A 19,340-nucleotide genomic window follows, 5' to 3' on the forward strand; every position below is an offset into this window, starting at 1 on the left:
AGTTCTTAAACTATATGTTTAATATGAATACAGTAATTAGTTGCATATTGCCTGAAACCTCATTTCCTAGTAAGTACAGAAAAAGATCAAAAGCTGAATTTTTAACTTCTGAGTTGTTCAACAATGCATGTCTTCAATGTTATGTGATCCAAGATGCTACCAACATTAAATCATTATGAATTAGTACAGTGTAACTGAAATTCCTTATCTAAAACTAAGAGGAAAAAAAAGAGCAATTACATTTGTCTAATTCATTATAGTGGTGAAGGCAAGGTTTTAAATCACAGAATTTCATCATAAATGTGTGCATACTTCTCCAATATGAATGTACATGTAGACAAGCACTCAAAAGGGGATTATCACTTAATATAAAACTATTAACAAATCAAAGATAATACCTTACTGGTATAATGCAGTCTCAAAGAATATTTAACAGTAAACAATAAACAGTATTTCAAAGGTCTGAAATGAGAATTGACCACAAAAAATAGTATCTAGTTGTTATTTCCCTCCAACATCATGGCATATCCTCTTTATAGACTACACTGTTGGTACCACCCCATGACTACTTAGACAACCCTTTTACTGATCACAGTGCTAGGATCCCACAACATATAATGCTAGGAGGAAGGAAAGACTCCTGCAGCAGGTCCCAGGACTCCTGCTCTGATATATAGAGCTACTCGTGCTTGACTCAAGCAGAGGCCTGAATAGTTGCACCTGTAGCACAAGCACTGCTATAGGAGAAATATATAAGACCCTGAATGACATCAGATTTTTTTCTTAAGGCATGGTGCAGGGAGAGCAATAGTGGCTTAGAAGTTCATTTGAGCAAACATTCTTCTGTTTTCTTGATGAATGAGTTAAGGTATATGAAGACTTGAGTTTAAAGAATAGGAAACCTATCTAAAGGAAGTATTCCGTAGTCTGAAAAAAAAGTATCTTAATTTTAAATGTAATAATTTGACAAGTTTGAATAATACAAACCCCACAAAATTAGCAACATTTCTGAATCATAAAATATTTACTAATGTATCTTTTGGGGGAATATATTGTATATAAAATTTCAGGTCACCATGTAAAGCAATTTAAACCCTTTCAAGCTAGCACTGTCTTCAATGCTGTATAGATTTATTGCCACTGATACAAGACCTACTGAAAGCATACATTTTAAAATAATACAAAAATGGCTTTTTTAATTTGATTTTTTTGTACACAACCACTGCTTTTAATATCCACTAAGTGTAAAACAACACAGATCACTTTACACTTCTGTAGCAACAATGCATTCATATTGTTGATTAGTCCTTAGTAGTCAGTCTGCATAAGACACAAGAAAAAGCACAGTGAAGTTCACAAAAATAGACTAAAAGTCAACCTGTTCTTGAAAAAAAGTACACTGTAATGGAAGAAAGATGAGAACAGGACTATGCACACCACAGTTCTTTAATGCAACTGATGTGACGTTTGTCTTTTGTTTTATCTGGGGTATTTGGTTTTTTTGGTTTTTTGTGTTGAATCAACTCACATAGAGTAGACACAAGTAAAATTAAGTAAAATTAAGAAAGCAGTGGGTAGCTAAAACTTTATGAAGTATTTTTCCTCCCTGTAATTTGTTTTCCTCTACCTGAGGTAGTTCCAAAAACCAAATCATAATTTAAGCACCAGCTAGGACTCATAACTTAGACTTAAAGCTTCTAGTTTGGTGGGTTTTTTTCCTCCCTTTAAAAATTATTTTTCAGTTCACCAAAACTATCTGTGATGTTAAATACAGCAGAGATTTAGAGTTCTCACTACATGAAGAAAGATGGTGATCGGGAGGAAGAGGATTAGCTGATTCAAAATGTGACAATAGATTAATTTCAATCCATCTGGCTGGTTCACTGTTGACTTTTATTCTCCTTTACTGTCTATAAAATCAATGGAAGAAGTATGAAAGTATTTGAACACATCATCGTCCTTTACTGTAACCAGGGAAGAATTGGTCAAGTAGTGTCTGCAATATCTTGTTAGGAACCATGGCGTAGCTCTTTCCAAGGTCATAGCGGCAGGCAGGACAGGTAAAAACTTCAGCTCGGAAAGAGCGCTGTAAACAGCTCTGGGGCATATAAAGACAAAGAAGTAAGTGTTACAGCTTTTGCTTTACATCAAAAATGTAGCCAGCAAAAAATAAGTAATTACTAGGAATCAAAGATGCAGTTTCCCACATTTCCAGAAACAGCAAGTTCTTACAGAGTTATCTTGCCATATTTCTGCCTTTACAACTGAAATAGTGTACTGGGTCTGGTTGGGATGGAGTTAATTTTCTTCATAGCAGCCTGTATGGTGCTGTGTTTTAGATCTGTGACTAAACCAGTGTTGATAATACACCAATGTTTTAGCTATTGCTGAACAGTGCTTGCACAGCATCAAGGCTTTCTCTATTTCTCATTCTGCCTCCCCAGCAAGTAGGCTGGGGATGAGCAAGAGTTTGGGAGGGGACACAGCTGGGACAACTGACCTCAACTGACCAAAGGGATATTCCATGCTATATACTGTCATGCTGGAAGGTGATCTTTCCAAAATAGTCAATTCTTGGAGACTGGCTGGGCATTGGTCTCCTTGTGAGAGGTGATAAGTGAATGCCTTTGCATCACATTTTTTTCATTTTCTTTTTTTTTCCCTCTTCACTTATTAAACTGTCTTTATCTTGATCCATGAGTTTTTCTCACTGTGGAGAGGACTGAGTGAGCAACTGGTGGGTGCTTATTTGCTGACTGCAGTCAACTCATCACAAAGGACTTAACCAAAGAGATCTTTTGATTAGGAGGCAAAACCTTGAGTCTGTCAGGAATGAAAAGTGTTACTACTGAAATACTTCACTTTCCCTAATGTGTTCCTATGAATCAGTCTGTAGCTTCTTTCTAGCATTTCTGTTAGAATGCTGTAAGTATTCCAGAGTTTCATTTCAAGATATAACTGAAAATACAGGTGTATAGCATTTTATCTAACAATCCATAGTTACTTCACTTCTATGACAAGACTCAGTGTTTAAGCCTCAGGAGTAGAATAAAATAGGTCTCAGACTACAGTATCTAAAATATTTAATGTTGCCTTCTTTTTTTGTTTGTTTTCCCAGACTGCAGACAGTCCAAGCATATAAGTTAAATATGAAAATTTTATGAGGGTCAATCTTTTAACAAGCAACAACACTGTCAGTCTATACCTTAAAACAGTAATTGGACATTAGTTTATAATTAGTCATTGATATCTTCAGATTCTATGCTTTAAAGTTGTTTCCATTAAACATTCTCGATGTTTTTTCCACCAGTCTATTAACCCCATCATAATACTTTACCTCTATGTAACAAGCAGCTCTTTGAAGGAGCAGTCTTGCTCTATTCTAATTTCTTAGCTACATAAAATTAACTTAATCTTTTTGTGCCAACAATGCTCCTGGAACAAACCAATCACTAGCATAGCTCCACTAATTACAATGAAGTAATAAACTTGATACATCATGTCTATAAGAAATTATACTAAATACATTTCCATTTTTTTTTACATAAAATTAAGATTGATTATATGGCAGTCACACAACTGGAAGCAAACATGTTACATTTCTTGCTCAGACTGCTAGACAATAATTATTGTCTTCCTAAAATATATGTTGGTTTTGGTGATCTATGTCTCAGGGCCAAGAACACAGTCCAGAGCAATACAGGGATTATTCTTACTTTACAGACGTTGTGGAGACACTCTGTTGTCACTGGCTGGTAAACCAGCTCCTGACAGCAGACACACATAAAAGATTGTTCCAATTTCTTCAGGAAATTCTAGTATAGGATGAAAGAAGAGAAAAGTAGAACTATTAGAGGCACATTCACAAATATGTAAACAAAAAAGGGAATTTTTAGTAAAAATTATTAGTTTAAAAAAAACCCTAATTTACCTAACAATTGCAAATATTACCTATATTTAAATTTTAAATTCACAATCAAATTCACAGACCTAAACTGAGTAAAAAATTTGGCCTTTGTAGCATTTAGTAAATGCAGAGATACATTTATGAGATACTTGTTTAACATCCTTATTACTCCTCCCAAAATCACAGTTAGCATCATCTAATAGAGCTACACAACTGCTAGGAGTTGTTAAATCTCCTAAATAAAATTAAATATTCAGTGTGATAGACAGCTTGACATTGCAAAGATTGCTTACACTGAAACTTTTCAAGTGTGACCATCATGTCTCAGTCCAAGTTACAAATTTCCTTCCAAAGCCTACCACAATTGCTCCTGTATTCATGGATATTTACATAAGGGCATTCCCACACCCTCTGCTATTACCTCTACCTGTTTCTGCTTATTCCCTATATTGTTGTTGTTCACGGCTTCTTGTTCATTCTTATTTCGTCAGAAGTGAACCTCTACTGTGTTCAGTGAAAAGCATACATTTAATAAATTATGTTGATTACATTAAAAAAATTTTTGAAAGTTCATATCCTTCACATCCATGAGAAGTAGTGTGGTTAACAAAGTATTTAGAAAACAAGTCCATGAACAATTAATTTCCCTGCTTTTCATAGAATGGCCTGGGTTGGAAGGGACCTTTAAGATCATCTAGTTCAAAGCCCCTGCCATGGACAGGGACACCTTCCACTAGACCAGGTTGCTCAGAGTCCCATCCAACCTGGCCTTGAACACTTCCAGGGATAGGACATCCACAGTTTCTCTGGGCAACCTGTGCCAGTGCCTCACCACCCTCTCAGTAAAGAAGTTCTTCCTAACATCTAATTTAAACCTACTGTCTTTCAGTTTGAAGCCATTCCCCCTCGTCCTGTACATGCCCTTGTAAAAAGTCCCTCTCCATCTTTCTTGTAGTCTCCCTTAAGGTACTGGAAGGCCCCAGTTAGGTCACCAGAAAGCCTTCTCTTTTCCAAGCTGAATAAACCCAGTTCTCTGAGTCTTTCCATGTAGGAGAGGTGCTCCATCCCTCTAATCATCTTGGTGGTCCTCCTCTGGACTCACTCCAACAGGTCAATGTCTTTCCTGTGTTGGGGCACCCAGAGCTGGATGCTGTACTCCAGGTGGGGTCTCATGAGAGCAGAGGGGCAGAATCCCTTCCCTCATCCTGCTGGCCACACTGTTTTTGATGCAGCCCAGGATACAATTGGTTTTTTGGGCTGCAAGCGCATATCACCGGCTCATGTCCAGCCTCATCCACCAGCACCCCCAAGTCCTTCTTGGCAGGGCTGCTCTCGACCTGTTCATCCCCCAACCTGTATTGATACCAGGGGTTACCCAGATATCAGTTTTCCAGAAGACAGAGAACTAAAATTTTGAAAGTCATTTGGTTGTACATTATTATGATTAAGAACAAAACAGAGATCCCATCAAACCTGATTCTTGGCACAAGTCAGAGAATTTGGAAGCTGATATCTGTATTTAGTGATCATCGCTATAATTTTGCACATTGGTGATGGTTAAGTGGTTGCTGCTGCTCTGCAAAGGGAAAGCAAAGTACTGTATACCTCTTTCACTAAGAAATTCACCTTTGCACCTGCTGGAGGTATTTAATTGGTTTCTTGAGTCCTCACTGAAATAATCTGCAATAGGTAAAAGAACCTTCCTGTTTTTCAGTCTTCTCAAAATAACTCTGAAGAATGTGGGATAAATTTTGTGCCATAGATTTTACACATACAAGCATACTTACATAGTCTCAAGCATACTCACTCAAGTATAGAAGTGTAAAAAACAGATCTAAAGTTACTCAAAATATAGTTATTTTCAATAATTTTAATAGCATCAGATTCATCTCAACTCAAAACTTATAATTAAAGTAGAACTGTTGTTTCAAGCATTAAGATTTATATTTTCATTGTAGCTATCTGCAATGGTAGCTGTGTGATTTCCACTGGAATTTTTATATGGCTATCACAAAAGGCAATCAAAATTATGGGCAGGAATCTATAGGAAAATAACTTTCTTGTTACTGGATTTCTCTTAAGATAGTGTTTTCTGTTGCTTTAGAAACACATATCTACTGTATTCTGTCATATAACTAAGTCTAAAGTCTAATTATTTATAAACATCAGACAACTCACTGATAAACAGTTTATAACTTTATAGTATCAGCTCCTATACAAGCACAGTAGTATTATAGCAATAGTAGTATTGTAAGTGGAAGAAAAAGGAGTTACCAGATGTTTTTTTCTGTCAAAGAAGTAAAGTAAAACAGCCCCTGGCAATATGGAAAAAAAGTGATTTTGTACATTCATTTTTAGGCATCCATTCTCCATATAATATTTTGGTCTTTCACTGACTTGATAGTGACCTTTACCATTCTGATATCTTGATTTCTTTTGCTTCTGCAAAACAGCTAAAATAACTATGAATTGGAACATAAATAAAAATAATTAATGCTCAAGGACATAATATTTTGTAGGATATTCCATTAGCGACTAATTAAAAAAAAATTCACAGGTGTCTCCAAACTTGAACTACCCTTGCTATTTTCTTGATAGCTGAGGAGGGAAATATTTCCTCTTTTTTACTTAAGGTTCTCTCTATCATGGGTGAAATAATCTGCTAAACTTGAGTTAAAATATTTTCATTTGGTATCTAAGTCTCAATATGACAGTATTTCTTCTATATCTTGAAGTGAATGAAATTACATGCCCCATCAACTGTTTCTAAACAGATAGTATGTGTTCAGCAATTTTAAGCAAGCAAACTAGGTTTTAACAAAGCCTTATTTCTCCCAACTCTATATAAAGAAAGGTTAAAAATGAGTAATTTAAGCAAGTTGCAAGCATACTGGTCCTTCCTTAAGAGAAGCAAGTACTTCATCCCACAATTTCTGGTTCATAGAGTCCTCTTTAATCAACCACTGCTGTTGCTGGGTCAGTTGGAAAGCTTCTCCTTTCCCTCCATCTCCCATTCTCATGGCTTTAGATGTATTTTTAGTCTCCTCTATACCTGTTTAAAATTATGACAAGATACAGTAACAGTGGTGGTTTGAACTATTAAAAAGGGAAGACAAAATTATTTCTAGAAAGTTAAAACATTAATCACATCTATGTAATGATGCAATAAAGCTACAATTCAAATTGCCCAGATTTATTTTGAACTATAGATCATAACTACATAGAAAATTGTTCATTTTTCTGTGAAGTTTAAGAAAAAGAAACCTTACAAGTATGGAAAAGCACCATAAGATCCCCAACTTCCCATTTTATTACTGAGCACTTAACACACTACATTTGGATTCCAAATGACTTCCAACTTCCTTGTAATTTTCATACTATTGGTTTAACTTGACAGAGCTCTAACTCTAAGAAGGAAAATGAAATACCATCATCAATTGTCCTTTTCTGGTTTCCATTACTCTGGCTGGTTGGCTCTTGCTTCCCACTTTGCTTCTTAACCTTATTCTTTTTCTCTTTACTAGCCATAGCTTCCAAATAGCCTTCTGGATACTAAAAAAAACCATGAAAACCAGATTTAAAACAAAATCAAATGGCATCTGGGAATTCCCAAATATTGACAAGTTTATTTTCTAAAAGAATGTGAATCCCTATGACTACATATTAAAATAATATAAAAATATTTTTAAAACCCTATAAACAGGAAAGCTCTTAAATTAACATAGTTTTAGAAAACTGTAGTTAAGTCAAAGGATCTGATCTAGATCTACAGATTTTACTAAAAGGCACCTTATATCCATGTCTACAGCTCTAATTACACAAATCAGAAAGCTAAAGTTGATGTCATGTAGCAAAACAACTCATCCAAAGGAAATTATTGACTTACTGAGAAAAAAAAAATACTACTTTCATTCTTCTCATCTGCCACAAATTTCACAGTGCCAGAGTTCCTGCCTGAAATATGTTATCTGTAATAGTTCCTCAATAATAGGTTGCAATTAGAGAAAAATACATAAAAGTATATATATATTTAAATTCTAAGAAGAGACTCAACTATTATAAGAGTTACTTTTATAAATCTTATTCAATGTAAGGATCCCAAAACTGTATTCAAAGTTATTTTCTAAACCATATATACAGAGTAATTTCAGTTAAAGCAAAAAGTTTAATCCACAATTCTTTCTGCTTTGCAATTATCATAGTTTTCAAATTACAAATATTTCTAAAATATCAAAATATTTTATATTAGATCCTACCTCATTGTAGTACATTAATAATGGGTCTTAAATTTTATTCACAGTCCTAGTTTTAAAATTTGAGACTCCATTTACTTGAATAGAATATCAGAGAAACTTTGTGAACACTGATTCTGACCTGTATATTCAGACCCAGTTTCTTTGACCGTTCCATCCCTTCTGAAGTCCAGGGTGCGGGTTCAATATCATCTCTCCTCAGAAGATAGCGCCAAACTAAGAACCCACATTTTCCAATTTCTGGCCAATATTTTACCACCTAAGGATAAATAACAACAGGCTTATATTTTTGCTATCCCAGTAGATCATAGAATCATAGAATGATTTGGGTAGGAAGGAACCTTAAAAATCATCTAGTTCCAACCTCCCCGCCATGGGCAGGCATGCCACCCACTAGATCAGGTTGCTCAGGGCCCCATCCAACCTGGCCTTGAACATTTCCAGGGATGGGGCATCCACAACTTCTCTGGGTAACCTGTTCCAGTACTTCACCACCCTCTGAGTAAAGAATTTTTCCCTAATATCTAATTTAAATCTGCCCTCTTTCAGTTTAAAACCATTTCCCCTCGTTCTGTCACTATCTGCCCATATTAAAAGTCTCTCTCCCAGGTACTGAAAGGTTGCAATGAGGTCACCCCGAAGCATCCTCTTCTCCAGGTTGAACAACCCCAGTTCTTTCAGCCTGTCTTTGCAGGAGAGGTGTTCCAGGCCTTTGATCATCTACATGGCCCTCCTCTGGACCCACTCTACCAGGTCCATGTCTTTCTTGTGCTTGAGGACCCCAGACCTCGACACAGTACTCCAGGTGGGGTCTCACAAGGGCAGAGTAGAGAGGGAGAATCACCTCCCTTGACCTGCTGGTCATGCCTCTCTTGATGGAGGTCAGGATGCAGTTGGCCTTCTGGGCTGTGAGCACACACTGCTGGCTCATGTCCAGCTTTTCATCCACGAGAACTCCCATGTCGTTCTTGTCAGGGCTGCTTTCCATGACTTCTCACAGTCTGTACTCACATCTAGGATTGCCTTAACCCAGGTGCAGTACTTTGTACTTGGACTTGTTGAACTTCATGAGGTTCTCGTGGGCTCACTTCTCAAGTTTGTCCAGGTCCCATTGGATGGCATCCCTTCCTTCTGTTGTGTCAGCTGCACCACTCATCTTCATGTCATGCTGAGGGTGCATTTGATTCTACTGTCTATGTCATTAATGAAGATATTAAAGAGTACTGGTCCCAAGACAGAGCCCTGAAGAACACCACTCATCATTGGCCTCCACCTGGACATAGAGTCATTACCCATAACTCTCTGGCTGCATCCATCCAGCCAATTCCTAATCCACTGAATAGTCCATACAGCAAATCCATGTCTCTCCAATTTGGATATAAGGATGTGTCATGGTTTGAGAGCCCCAAAAATCCAATTCCCTAGTTCTAGCCCCCTCCCACATCTCAACCCAGTGTGAGATGGGTTTCCAGACACCACACGAGACTCAAAATGGGGGGAAGGGATTATATATTACAATGACTGTACAAAATAAATACTACAATACATTATATACAATCTTAACTACCTCTACCAGGACATAAAAGTATTTACAATGGATCAAATCTCTTCTCCCTTCCAAATAAAAGTCCAGGAGGGAAGAAGGAAAAGATCCCTTTCCACTCTCAGAACAGCATTGTCTCTAAGGCAGCAGGCATCTATCCTCTTCTCATGCAGCAGCTGTAGCTGGATCTCTGCCAGTACACGAGGGGGTATCCAAGCCCCTCGTCCCGTCATCTCCAAGCGAGGGTCTTCTCTTCCGTGGGCTGCGTAGCAGGGACAAAACTCACTTCACCATGGTCATATCATGGGGTGTAAGACCCCCATGAAGGTCCCTTCCTCGGGGGATTCACCCCTGAGTCAGAACATCTCGGGCAGCTTTCAGTTGAAGGCCTTTGCCTCAAGAGTTCTATCAGAGCTTCTGTGCTCTGATCTCAGGTTGCTAGCTTAGCTTGGCAGCAGTGGCGAGGGGGGGAGGGGCAAGGTCACCCCCTCTGCATTCCTTTGGCTGTCCTGGTCCAGCTTTCCAGGACGCCTGAGCTTTTCAACTCCTCTCTGCAGTGCTACCGCACTTCACACCTCCCTTCTAGGAGGGGTCTCGAAGGAGTTTGGGGTCTTTTGGTTCAGTTCTTACCCCAAAAACTCTGTCTGTAGAGTTTAGTCTTGTTCTTTCTCTCTGCTGTTGGCTCTCTTTCTCTTTCTCTCTCTCCTTCCAGGAGTTCTCTCTGTGTTGCTGCGTGTCTGTTGTTGCTGCTCGGACTTATCTCTTCTGGCTCTCTGCCACTGTTTCTCTGGTCAGTACAGTTCTGCCACTGCTGCTGCTGCTGCTGCTGACAGTGGAGAAGAATGCCCCAGTTTCCTAACTACAGGTACTTAGCCCAGTCTTACACTGTTCCAAGTCCCTGTAGCCCCCAGCCGGGGGTTGGGGGAGGCCCAGCCCCCGGTGGGGCTGTTGCTGCTTCTCCTCGTGTCTTCACAACATGGTTACTTCTTCTACAACCAGAACTACCTTCTCTTCTGTTCTGCTTGTGATATGTTTATATTTTGCAAATGCGCTCATTGGTTCAAACTTCAAGGGTTACTACTCCCTGGGGTTTTACCATTTGATAACTTCAGGGGGAAAACTGTTTCCCTCCACCACAGGATGTCATGTGGGACCTTATTGAAGGTCTTACAGAAGTCCAGATAAATGACATATGTTGGTCTTCCCTTGTGACCCGTTGCCATCACTCCATCATAGAAGGCCACCAGATTGGTCAAACCCTTAGTGAAGCCATACTGGTTGCCTCAGATCACTTCCTTGTCTTTCATGTGCCTTAGCATATCTTCTAGGAGGATCTGCTCCATGATCTTCCCAGGTCCAATGGTGAGGTTCACCTATCTGTGGTTCCCCAGGTCTTCCTTTCTACCCTTTTTAAAACAGATGCAATGTTTCCCTTTTTTCAGTCACCAGGGACTTCACCTGACCACCATGACTTTTCAAATATGATGTAGAGTGGCTTGACAACATCAACCAGTTCCCTCAGGACCCTGGGATGCATGTCATCACGCCCCATAAACTTGTGGCTATGCAACTTCTCCAAGTGGTCCTGAACCTTCTCTTTGCTTATAGTGGAAGGGACTTCACTCCTCCCCCACCCACCCAGAGGATCAGGGACTTGAGAGATGTGGGAAGCCTGACTGCCAGTGAAGACAGGCAAAGAACTCATTGAGTACCTGAGTCTTATCCATATCAGTCACCACCAGTTCACCCTTCTTGCTTATTGGGGTGGGGTACACTCTCCTTGGCATTTCTTTTCTGAACTATGTACTTATAGAATCCCTTTTTGTTATTCTTCACATCCCTTGCCAAGTCCCGTTCCATCTGTGGCTTAGCCTTCCTGATCCTATCCCTACACATTTGAACCATATCCCTGTACTCCCCAGGTCACCTGTCCCTGCTTTCACTGACTGTGTATTTCTTTCTTACTCCTTAGTTTGAGGAGCAGATCCTTACTCAGGCACGCCAGTTTCCAGCCTGCTGTGCTCGATTTCCTACAGACTGGAATAGAGAGTTCTTGCGCTCTAAGAAATGTGACCTTAAAGAGTTGCCAGCTCTAGTCAGCTCCTCTGTCTTTAAGGACAGGTACAAGGTACCCAGGGGAGCTCATTCATCAACTCCTTAAACAGCCCAAAGTTCACTTCTCAAATCTAATGTAAGAAATTCTACTCAAAAGCTCAACAGATAGTTGAACTAACAGATAGTTCTGCTAGATAGTCATTAATTTACCACAAGCCAAACACATGAAGGTAGTTATACTTTATTGACTCAAGGCAAAGACAGGAAATTTGAATAATATGTTACTATTTTAAAGTATCTCTTCTCAGTTGGGAAATGTTTGTATTTTGATAAATAAAAGATGGACATCTTTATTCCAGATACTAAGACATTAAGTGTATGAAAAGTTAGAAACGGAGCTGGAAGGAGTGAAGAAATCAATCGATTTCCAGGGATGAATATGACTCAGCAAGCACACACAAAAATAACTTACATATTCAACTCCATATATCCTATTATAGACTGTGTTCTACTATCACTGCTCTGAATAGAATAATCATAGAATCATAGAACAGCCCAGGTTGGAAGGGATGTTGAAAGATCATCTGATCCCACCTTTTGTGGGAAAGGGAGCCTAGATGACATTATCTAACACCCTGTCCAACCACATCTTGAAAACCTCCAGCAATGGGGACTCTGCTGTGTCCCTGGGGGGGTTGTTTCAGTGAATGATTTTTCTCACTTTAAAAAAAATAATTCTTTATATCAAGATGAAACCTCTCCCCGTGCAACTTGTACCTTTCGCACCTTGTTTTTTCCATATGGTTCCTTGTAAAGAGAGTACGGCCTAACAAGGAGAGTGGTATGATCAAGTCTATCTCTGCTAGTAATGCCCCTGCAGATGCAGGTCAGGATCTGATTTGCCTTTGTTGCTGCAGCAACACATTGCTGACTCAGGTTCAGCTTGTCCACTAGGACCCCCAGGTCCCTTTCAGAAAGGCTGCTCCCCAGCCACACAGATCCTCACCTGTACTGGGCTCTTGTTATTCTAACGCAGGTGCAAGATTTTGCACATCTGTGTTAAACTTCATACTATTCTTGCTAGTCTACTGTTCCAGCCTGTCCAGGTCTCTCTGTAAGATGGCTTTCACCTCACCACGCAGATTCCTGCCATCAGTAAACTTGGTGAGGATGCTTTCAATCCCATCGTGCAGATAATTTATGAAGATGTTTGTATTGGATCTGGCTGGGATGGAGTTAATTCCCCCATAGCAGCCCTCACAGTACTGTGCTTTGTTTTTATAACTAGAAAGGTGTTGATAGCATACAAATTTTTTGGCTACTACTGAGCAGTGTTGGCACAGCATCAGTGCTGTCACTCCAATCACTGCCCTAACCCCAAAGGCCAGTAGGTTGGGGGTGGGCAAGAGGTTGGGAGACGATATAGCCAGGACAACTGATCCAAGCTGACCAAAGGGAACCTGAATGTACAAAAGTCTATGGGGCACAATGAGATGCCTCCTAGAGTCCTGAGGGAATTGGTTGATGTAGTTGTCAATCCACTCTCCATGATATTCAAAAAGTCATGGCAGTCAGGCAAAGTCCCAGGTGACTGGAAAAGGGGAAACATTGCATCCATCTTTAAAAAGGGTAGAAAGGAGGACCCTGGGAACTACCAACCTGTCAGCCTCACCTCTGTGCCTGGGAAGATCATGGAACAGATACTCCTAGAAGCTTTGCTAAGGCACATGGAGGACAGGGAGGTGATTCGAGACAGCCAGCACAGTTTCACCAGGGGCAAGTCCTGCCTGACCAACCTAGTGGCCTTTTATGATGGAGTGACTACATCAGTGGACAAGGGAAGGGTCATAGATGCCATTTATCTGGACTTCTGTAAAGCTTTGACATGGTCCCCGACAACACCCTTCTCTCAAAACTGGAGATTGATGGATTCAGTGGGTGGACTGTTAGGTAGATAAGGAATTAGTTGTATGGTCGCATCCAGAGGGTAGCGGTCAAAAGCTCAGTCCTGATGGACATCAGTGACAAGTGGTGTCCCTCAGGAGTCTGTATTGGGACCAGTGTTATTTAATATCTTCACTAATGATGTAGACGAAGGTATAGAGTGCACCTGCAGCAAATTTGCACCAAGTTGAGTGGTGTGGTTGACACACCTGAAGGATAGAATGCCATCCAGAGGGACCTGGACAAGCTTGAGAAGTGGCCCTGTGGGAATCTCATGAGGTTTAGCAAGACCAAGTGCAAGGTGCTGCACCTGGGTCAGGGCAACCCCTGGTATCAATACAGGCTGGGGGATGACCAGATCGAGACCAGTCCTGCTGAGGACTTGATGGTGCTGGTGGATAAGAGGCTGGACATGAGCCCGCAATACGTTCTTGCAGCCCAGAAAGGCAATTGTATCCTGGGCTGCATCAGAAGAAACGTGGCCAGCAGGTCAAGGGAGGTGATTCTGCCCCTCTACTCCACTCTGGTGAGAACCCACCTGGAGCATCCAGCTCTGGGGGCCCCAGCACAGGAAGAACTGACCTGTTGGAGCAAGTCCAAAAGAGGGCCACCAAGATGATTAGAGGGATGGAGCACCTCTCCTATGAGGAAAAGCTGAGAGAACTGGGTTTGTTCAGTCTAGAAAAGAGAAGGCTTTGGGGTGACTAATTGCAGCCTTCCAGTACCTGAAGGGAACCTCCAAGAAAGATGGAGAGGGACTTTTTACAAGAGCATGAAATGACAGGACAAGGAGGAATGGCTTCAAACTGAAAGATAGTAGGTTTAAATTAGATGTTAGGAAGAAATTCTTTATTCAGAGGGTGGTGAGGCACTGGAACAGGTTACCCAAAGGAGTTGTGGATGCCCCATCCCTGGAAGTGTTGAAGACTGGGTTGGATGGAGCTCTAAGCAACCTGGTCTAGTGGAAGGTGTCCCTGTCCATGGCAGGGGCTTTGGAATTAGATGATCTTTAAGGTCCCTTTCAACCCAATCCATTCTATGATTTTATGATATTCCATACCATATGATGTAGTGCTCAGCAATAAAAGCTAAGAGAAAGAAGGTGGAGCAGGGGGGGAATTCATCATTAGGGCATTTCTCTTCCTAAACATCCACTATGTTTACTGAGGCCCTCCTTCCCAGTAAGAGGCTGGACACCGCCTGCTGACAGGAAGTAGAGAAGATTTTTTTTTTTGTTTTCCTTTGCTTCTGTGCATGACCTTTTCATTCTTGAACCTTCTTTATCTTGATCCACAAGTTTTTATTTTCTCCCCCTGTCTTGCTAAGGGAGGAAATGATAGAGTGGTTTGGTGGGCAAATGGTAGCCAGCCAAGGTCAACCCACCACAGTCCTTTGTGGCACCCAGTGTCGCGTATGAGACAACAGCAGTTTTGAATTGAGCGTGCTATAGCTATAGTAGTTATTAGGTGGCAAGCTTCTATGCAGATCATGGAGTTTGCTTGCTGCACTGCTTTTCTCTTTATTTTTCTGAGCCTGGGAAAATGTTAATACAAACAGTGGCTATGCACTTTGCCCTGGTATTGATGCCTTTACTGTGCTGGGGTATGTATCTTGTGGAGAGAATGAGGGAATGCTCCCTCTTCCTATCCAGGACTGATGCAGGTGGGTTTATTGCACAGGTTCCTGAGGTCCTTGTTCACCGTTATGTGAGCTGCTTAATACTACTAATAAACATGGTTGGCTTATTCTTGGGTTTGTGGAATCTGGTGTTGTCCTGGCATAAGAGGAGATCACTTTTGGGTGAGGCAATATTGGAAGGATTTGGGCAGGTGCCTAGGGTGGTTAACACCTCGTATAGCCTAGGACTTTATACCTGAACAGCAAGTAATCCTGTTGAATTGACATGCCACTTGATAGAAGGGTCCCTTGCTGTCTCAATGAAGACCAGCAGCTTCTAGCCCTGTACTGGGGCTTGGCCTGTGCCTCTTGAGCTACAATTCTATACTATCAGAGAACTGTGGTTAAGACAGGAACCCAAACCACTTCTGAGAGTGCCATGATCAAGACTGGCATACAAACTACATCTAAGAACACAATAGTTGAAACAAGGTACCCAAATGCCAACTACAGTAATTGATCCGGTAGTGAAAACAAAAAAAGTGGACAAAGAGACCAATTGGTCCATATCATCAATTAGTAAGGGAGCAGGAGGAAGGGGCCAATCAGAAAGCTGGTACTTTAGCAAAGAAATGGGAGGAAGAAGTGAGAGAAATCAAGCAAGAGGCAGAAACTACATGACTTTGAACGAACTTTGAGACACGCATAAAGATTACAGCTGCCAGCCAGGTGAGTGGATTGCTGCCTGGCTGCTCTGATGCTGGGATAATGGGGCCAACATTCCACAACTGGAAGGTAAGGAAGCCCAACAAGTGTGATCCCTTGCTAGAAACCATGGAATTAACGGAGGAATTGGGAAAGAGGCAACAATTCATAGTCTCTGGAGGAGGCTCCTGTCAAGTGTAGAGGGCTAGATATTTGTTCAAGGAAGACCTTGCAAATTACCAAGGAATGTGGACTTTCAATGACAAAGGCATCCAGTACATGAGAGAATTAATGATGCTGGAAGTCATATACAGTAACCTAGATAATGATGAGGTCTCTGAAAATGCAGATGACGTCCTGTGCATATGGGCCATGTGGAGGAAGGTTGTCCAAAATGCCTCAACATCATATTCTAACAACTTGGTAACAATGTTGTGGTGGGTTGGCCTTGGCTGGACGTCAGATGGCTACCAAGCCACTCTACCATTCCCCTTCCCATCTGGACAGGGGAGAGAAAATAAGATGGAAAACAACTTATAGGTTGAGATAAGGCGGTTTACTAAAGCAAAAGCAAAGGTTTGCACGTGCACATGCAAAGAGAAAAAAAAGGGTTATTCTCTACTTCCCATCAGCAAGTGATGTCTGGCCACTTTCTGGGAAGCAGGGCTTCAGCACATGCAGCAGTTGCTCCAGAAGACAGACATTGCAAATAACAAATGCCCCCCTTTCTTTCTCCTTCCCTTAGCTTTTATATCTGAGCTGATGTCATATGGTCTGAAATATCCCTTTGGTTAGTTTGGGTCAGCTGGCCTACTTGTGTCCCCTCCCAGTCCCTTGATGTTAAGAATGTTGAGACAGCACTGATGCTGTACCAGCGCTGCTCAGCCATAAGCAAAACACTGGTGTGTTATCAACACCTTTCTAGCTACCAATGCAAAGCACAGCACTGTGAGGGCTGCTATGGGGAAATGAACTCCATCCCAGCCAGATCCCATACAAATGTATTGCTCAGATATAGATACACCAGCTGTGGAGAGAGCATCTTCCCGACTCCAAAATTTTGAAGAAAATCACTGTCCCTCCTCATTCCCATAGGCCAGTGCCCTGTGTGTCAGAGGTGCCCCACAGAGTCAGTCCACTCCTGCCCTGGTCAGAGGGAAAGGGAGCTCCAGGCACAGGCCACGAGACACACTGGTTCTTTCTGTGTGACCATGGGGAGGATATGAGGAAGTGAGATGGTGGACCCACCTTTAAGCTGGAAGCCCATATACACAATCTGAGGGGAAAAACAGCTGCTAAGAAGGGGATGCCCAACAAAGTTGTCAGTGTAGCTGATGTTGAGACCCAAGAAGGTAATCAGTGATCTCCCAGACATAAAGGACTGAGATCACCTCCCTTGATTCTGGCAAAGGGACCTCTGGTCTGGCCCTGCATGGGTCACACAGTGAATACTCTGATCAGGAGCAGGAATAGAGGGTCCCTGGCTTCAGCCAGGGAGAGGAAAGGGATGACTGGATATACTGGACTGTGTGGATTCGATGGCCTGGCACATCAAATCCACAGAAATATAAGGCTTTGATAGACATTATTTCATAGTGTATGCTAGTGTCATCAAGGTACAGGGATACAGAACCCATCTGGATTTCTGGACTGACAGGAGGATACTAACAACTGTCTATATTGGATGCTGAGGTGAGCTTAATAGGGGACAAGTGGAAAAAGCACCCCATTGTGACTGGCCCAGTAGCCCAGTGTATCCTTGATATAGACTATCTCAGGAGATGGTACTTCAGGGACCCAAAAGGGTACCAATGGGCTTTTGGCATAGCTACTGCAAATAGAGAGAAAATGAAACAGCTATCTTCTGTTGTGGGCTTACTCTGCATGGAAGAACAGCAGATGCCAATTGCTACTATGACATCATCCAAGATTCCCTGGTTCCCATCCATGACCTGCTTTGCCTACTGGAGAGCAAAGCAATGATCATCATGACTCACTCATCATTTAATAGTCCCATATCATCAGTGCAAAAGTCTGACAGAGGGTGGAGGTTAACAGTGAACTCTCATGGCCCGATCAAAGTCATATCACCTCTGAGTGCTGCCATATGGGACATGCTAGAGTTCCAATAGGAATTGAAGGCTGTCAAGTCATATGCCACAACTGATACTGTCAATACATTTTTCTCAATCCCTTTGGCAGCAGAATGCAGGTCATGGTTTTCTTTCACATGGAGGAGTGTCCAGTACACCTGGAATCAAGTGCCCCAGGAGTGGAAGCACAGCCCTACCATTTGTCACAGACTGATCCAGACTACACCAGAACAGGGTGAAGCCCCTGAGCACCTGCAATACATTGATGACATCTTTGTGTGGGGCAACACAGAAAAGGAAGTGTTTGAGAAAGGGAAAAGAATAATCCAGATTCTTCCAAACCTGGTTTTGCCATAAGACAAAGTAAGGTCAAGGGACCTGCACAAGACATCCAGTTTTGGGGAATAAAATAGCAAGATGCATTTTCACAGACTCAAGGGATGTGTTCAATAAGAAAACAGCCATGTCCCCACTAGGTAACAGGAAAGAAAGACAAGCTTTCCTAGGCCTTTGTGTGATTCTGAAGAATGCTGTTATAGGTTATAAAATCCCATAGGGGAATTTTTCTTTCCCTGCTCCACTGTAAGAAAAAACCGGAGTGAGTGGGGGGAAGGGAGTCAATTAGTTTTACAAATGATTTGGCCGAATTCCTAGCTAATGGCCCATCAGAGGCTGGGGGGAGAGGGGAGGAGTTTTTGGGGGGGTTGCTGGCACTCCTCAGAGGGGAGGGGGGCAGACTGCGGATTTTGCTCGGTAGAATGGAGACAGAGTCTGTGTGCGGGCATTCTTTGGAGAAAAAAAAAAAGCCTGGAAACCGGGTTTTTCTGGTTTCTCGTCCTGGTGAAGCCGAACACTGGTCTCGGCTGGCTTTGCACACTGCCTCGTGACTCCAGTCGGAACCTACTGTGTTCACTGAAAGAGAGAGAAGAGGAGCCTTGAGACACCGTCACCTGGGAACAACAGTGAGTTCCGTTGGGGGTGGACTGCTTTTCTTTTCCCCCTTTCCTCCACTGGGGGAAGGGTCCCCCACTTTCTTTTTCTCGGCTTCTCCCCTGACCTGAGACCACCCCCCAGACCCCCTCCCTGCGTGGTGACCACCAGAGCCCAACAGCGCCCCCTGCAGGTCACCACAGAGAACTGCAGGCTCTGCACCTCCAGCGACCCAACAGCGCCCCTGCAGGCTACAATTAGGACTGCCACAATTAGGACCTTTTTTTTTTGTT

At 41.8% G+C, this 19,340-nt stretch overlaps 1 protein-coding gene across 1 annotated transcript in view; it reads right to left on the reverse strand.

The window, feature by feature from the left end:
• Window positions 1–1,951: 1,951 nt before the first annotated feature.
• LOC116780085 (E3 ubiquitin-protein ligase UHRF2-like) overlaps window positions 1,952–19,340 on the reverse strand; it is a 202,820-nt gene continuing 185,431 nt past the window's right edge. The window contains exons 12-16 of the mRNA XM_032674568.1: window positions 8,282–8,419; window positions 7,336–7,459; window positions 6,799–6,959; window positions 3,717–3,815; window positions 1,952–2,098 (exon numbers count right to left, since the gene is read on the reverse strand). Coding sequence (XP_032530459.1) covers window positions 1,952–2,098; window positions 3,717–3,815; window positions 6,799–6,959; window positions 7,336–7,459; window positions 8,282–8,419 — 669 coding nt within the window. The remainder of the gene's footprint in view (window positions 2,099–3,716; window positions 3,816–6,798; window positions 6,960–7,335; window positions 7,460–8,281; window positions 8,420–19,340) is intronic.

The sequence above is a fragment of the Chiroxiphia lanceolata genome, chromosome W (genome assembly GCF_009829145.1).
Source record: "Chiroxiphia lanceolata isolate bChiLan1 chromosome W, bChiLan1.pri, whole genome shotgun sequence".
Lineage (NCBI taxonomy): Eukaryota > Metazoa > Chordata > Aves > Passeriformes > Pipridae > Chiroxiphia > Chiroxiphia lanceolata.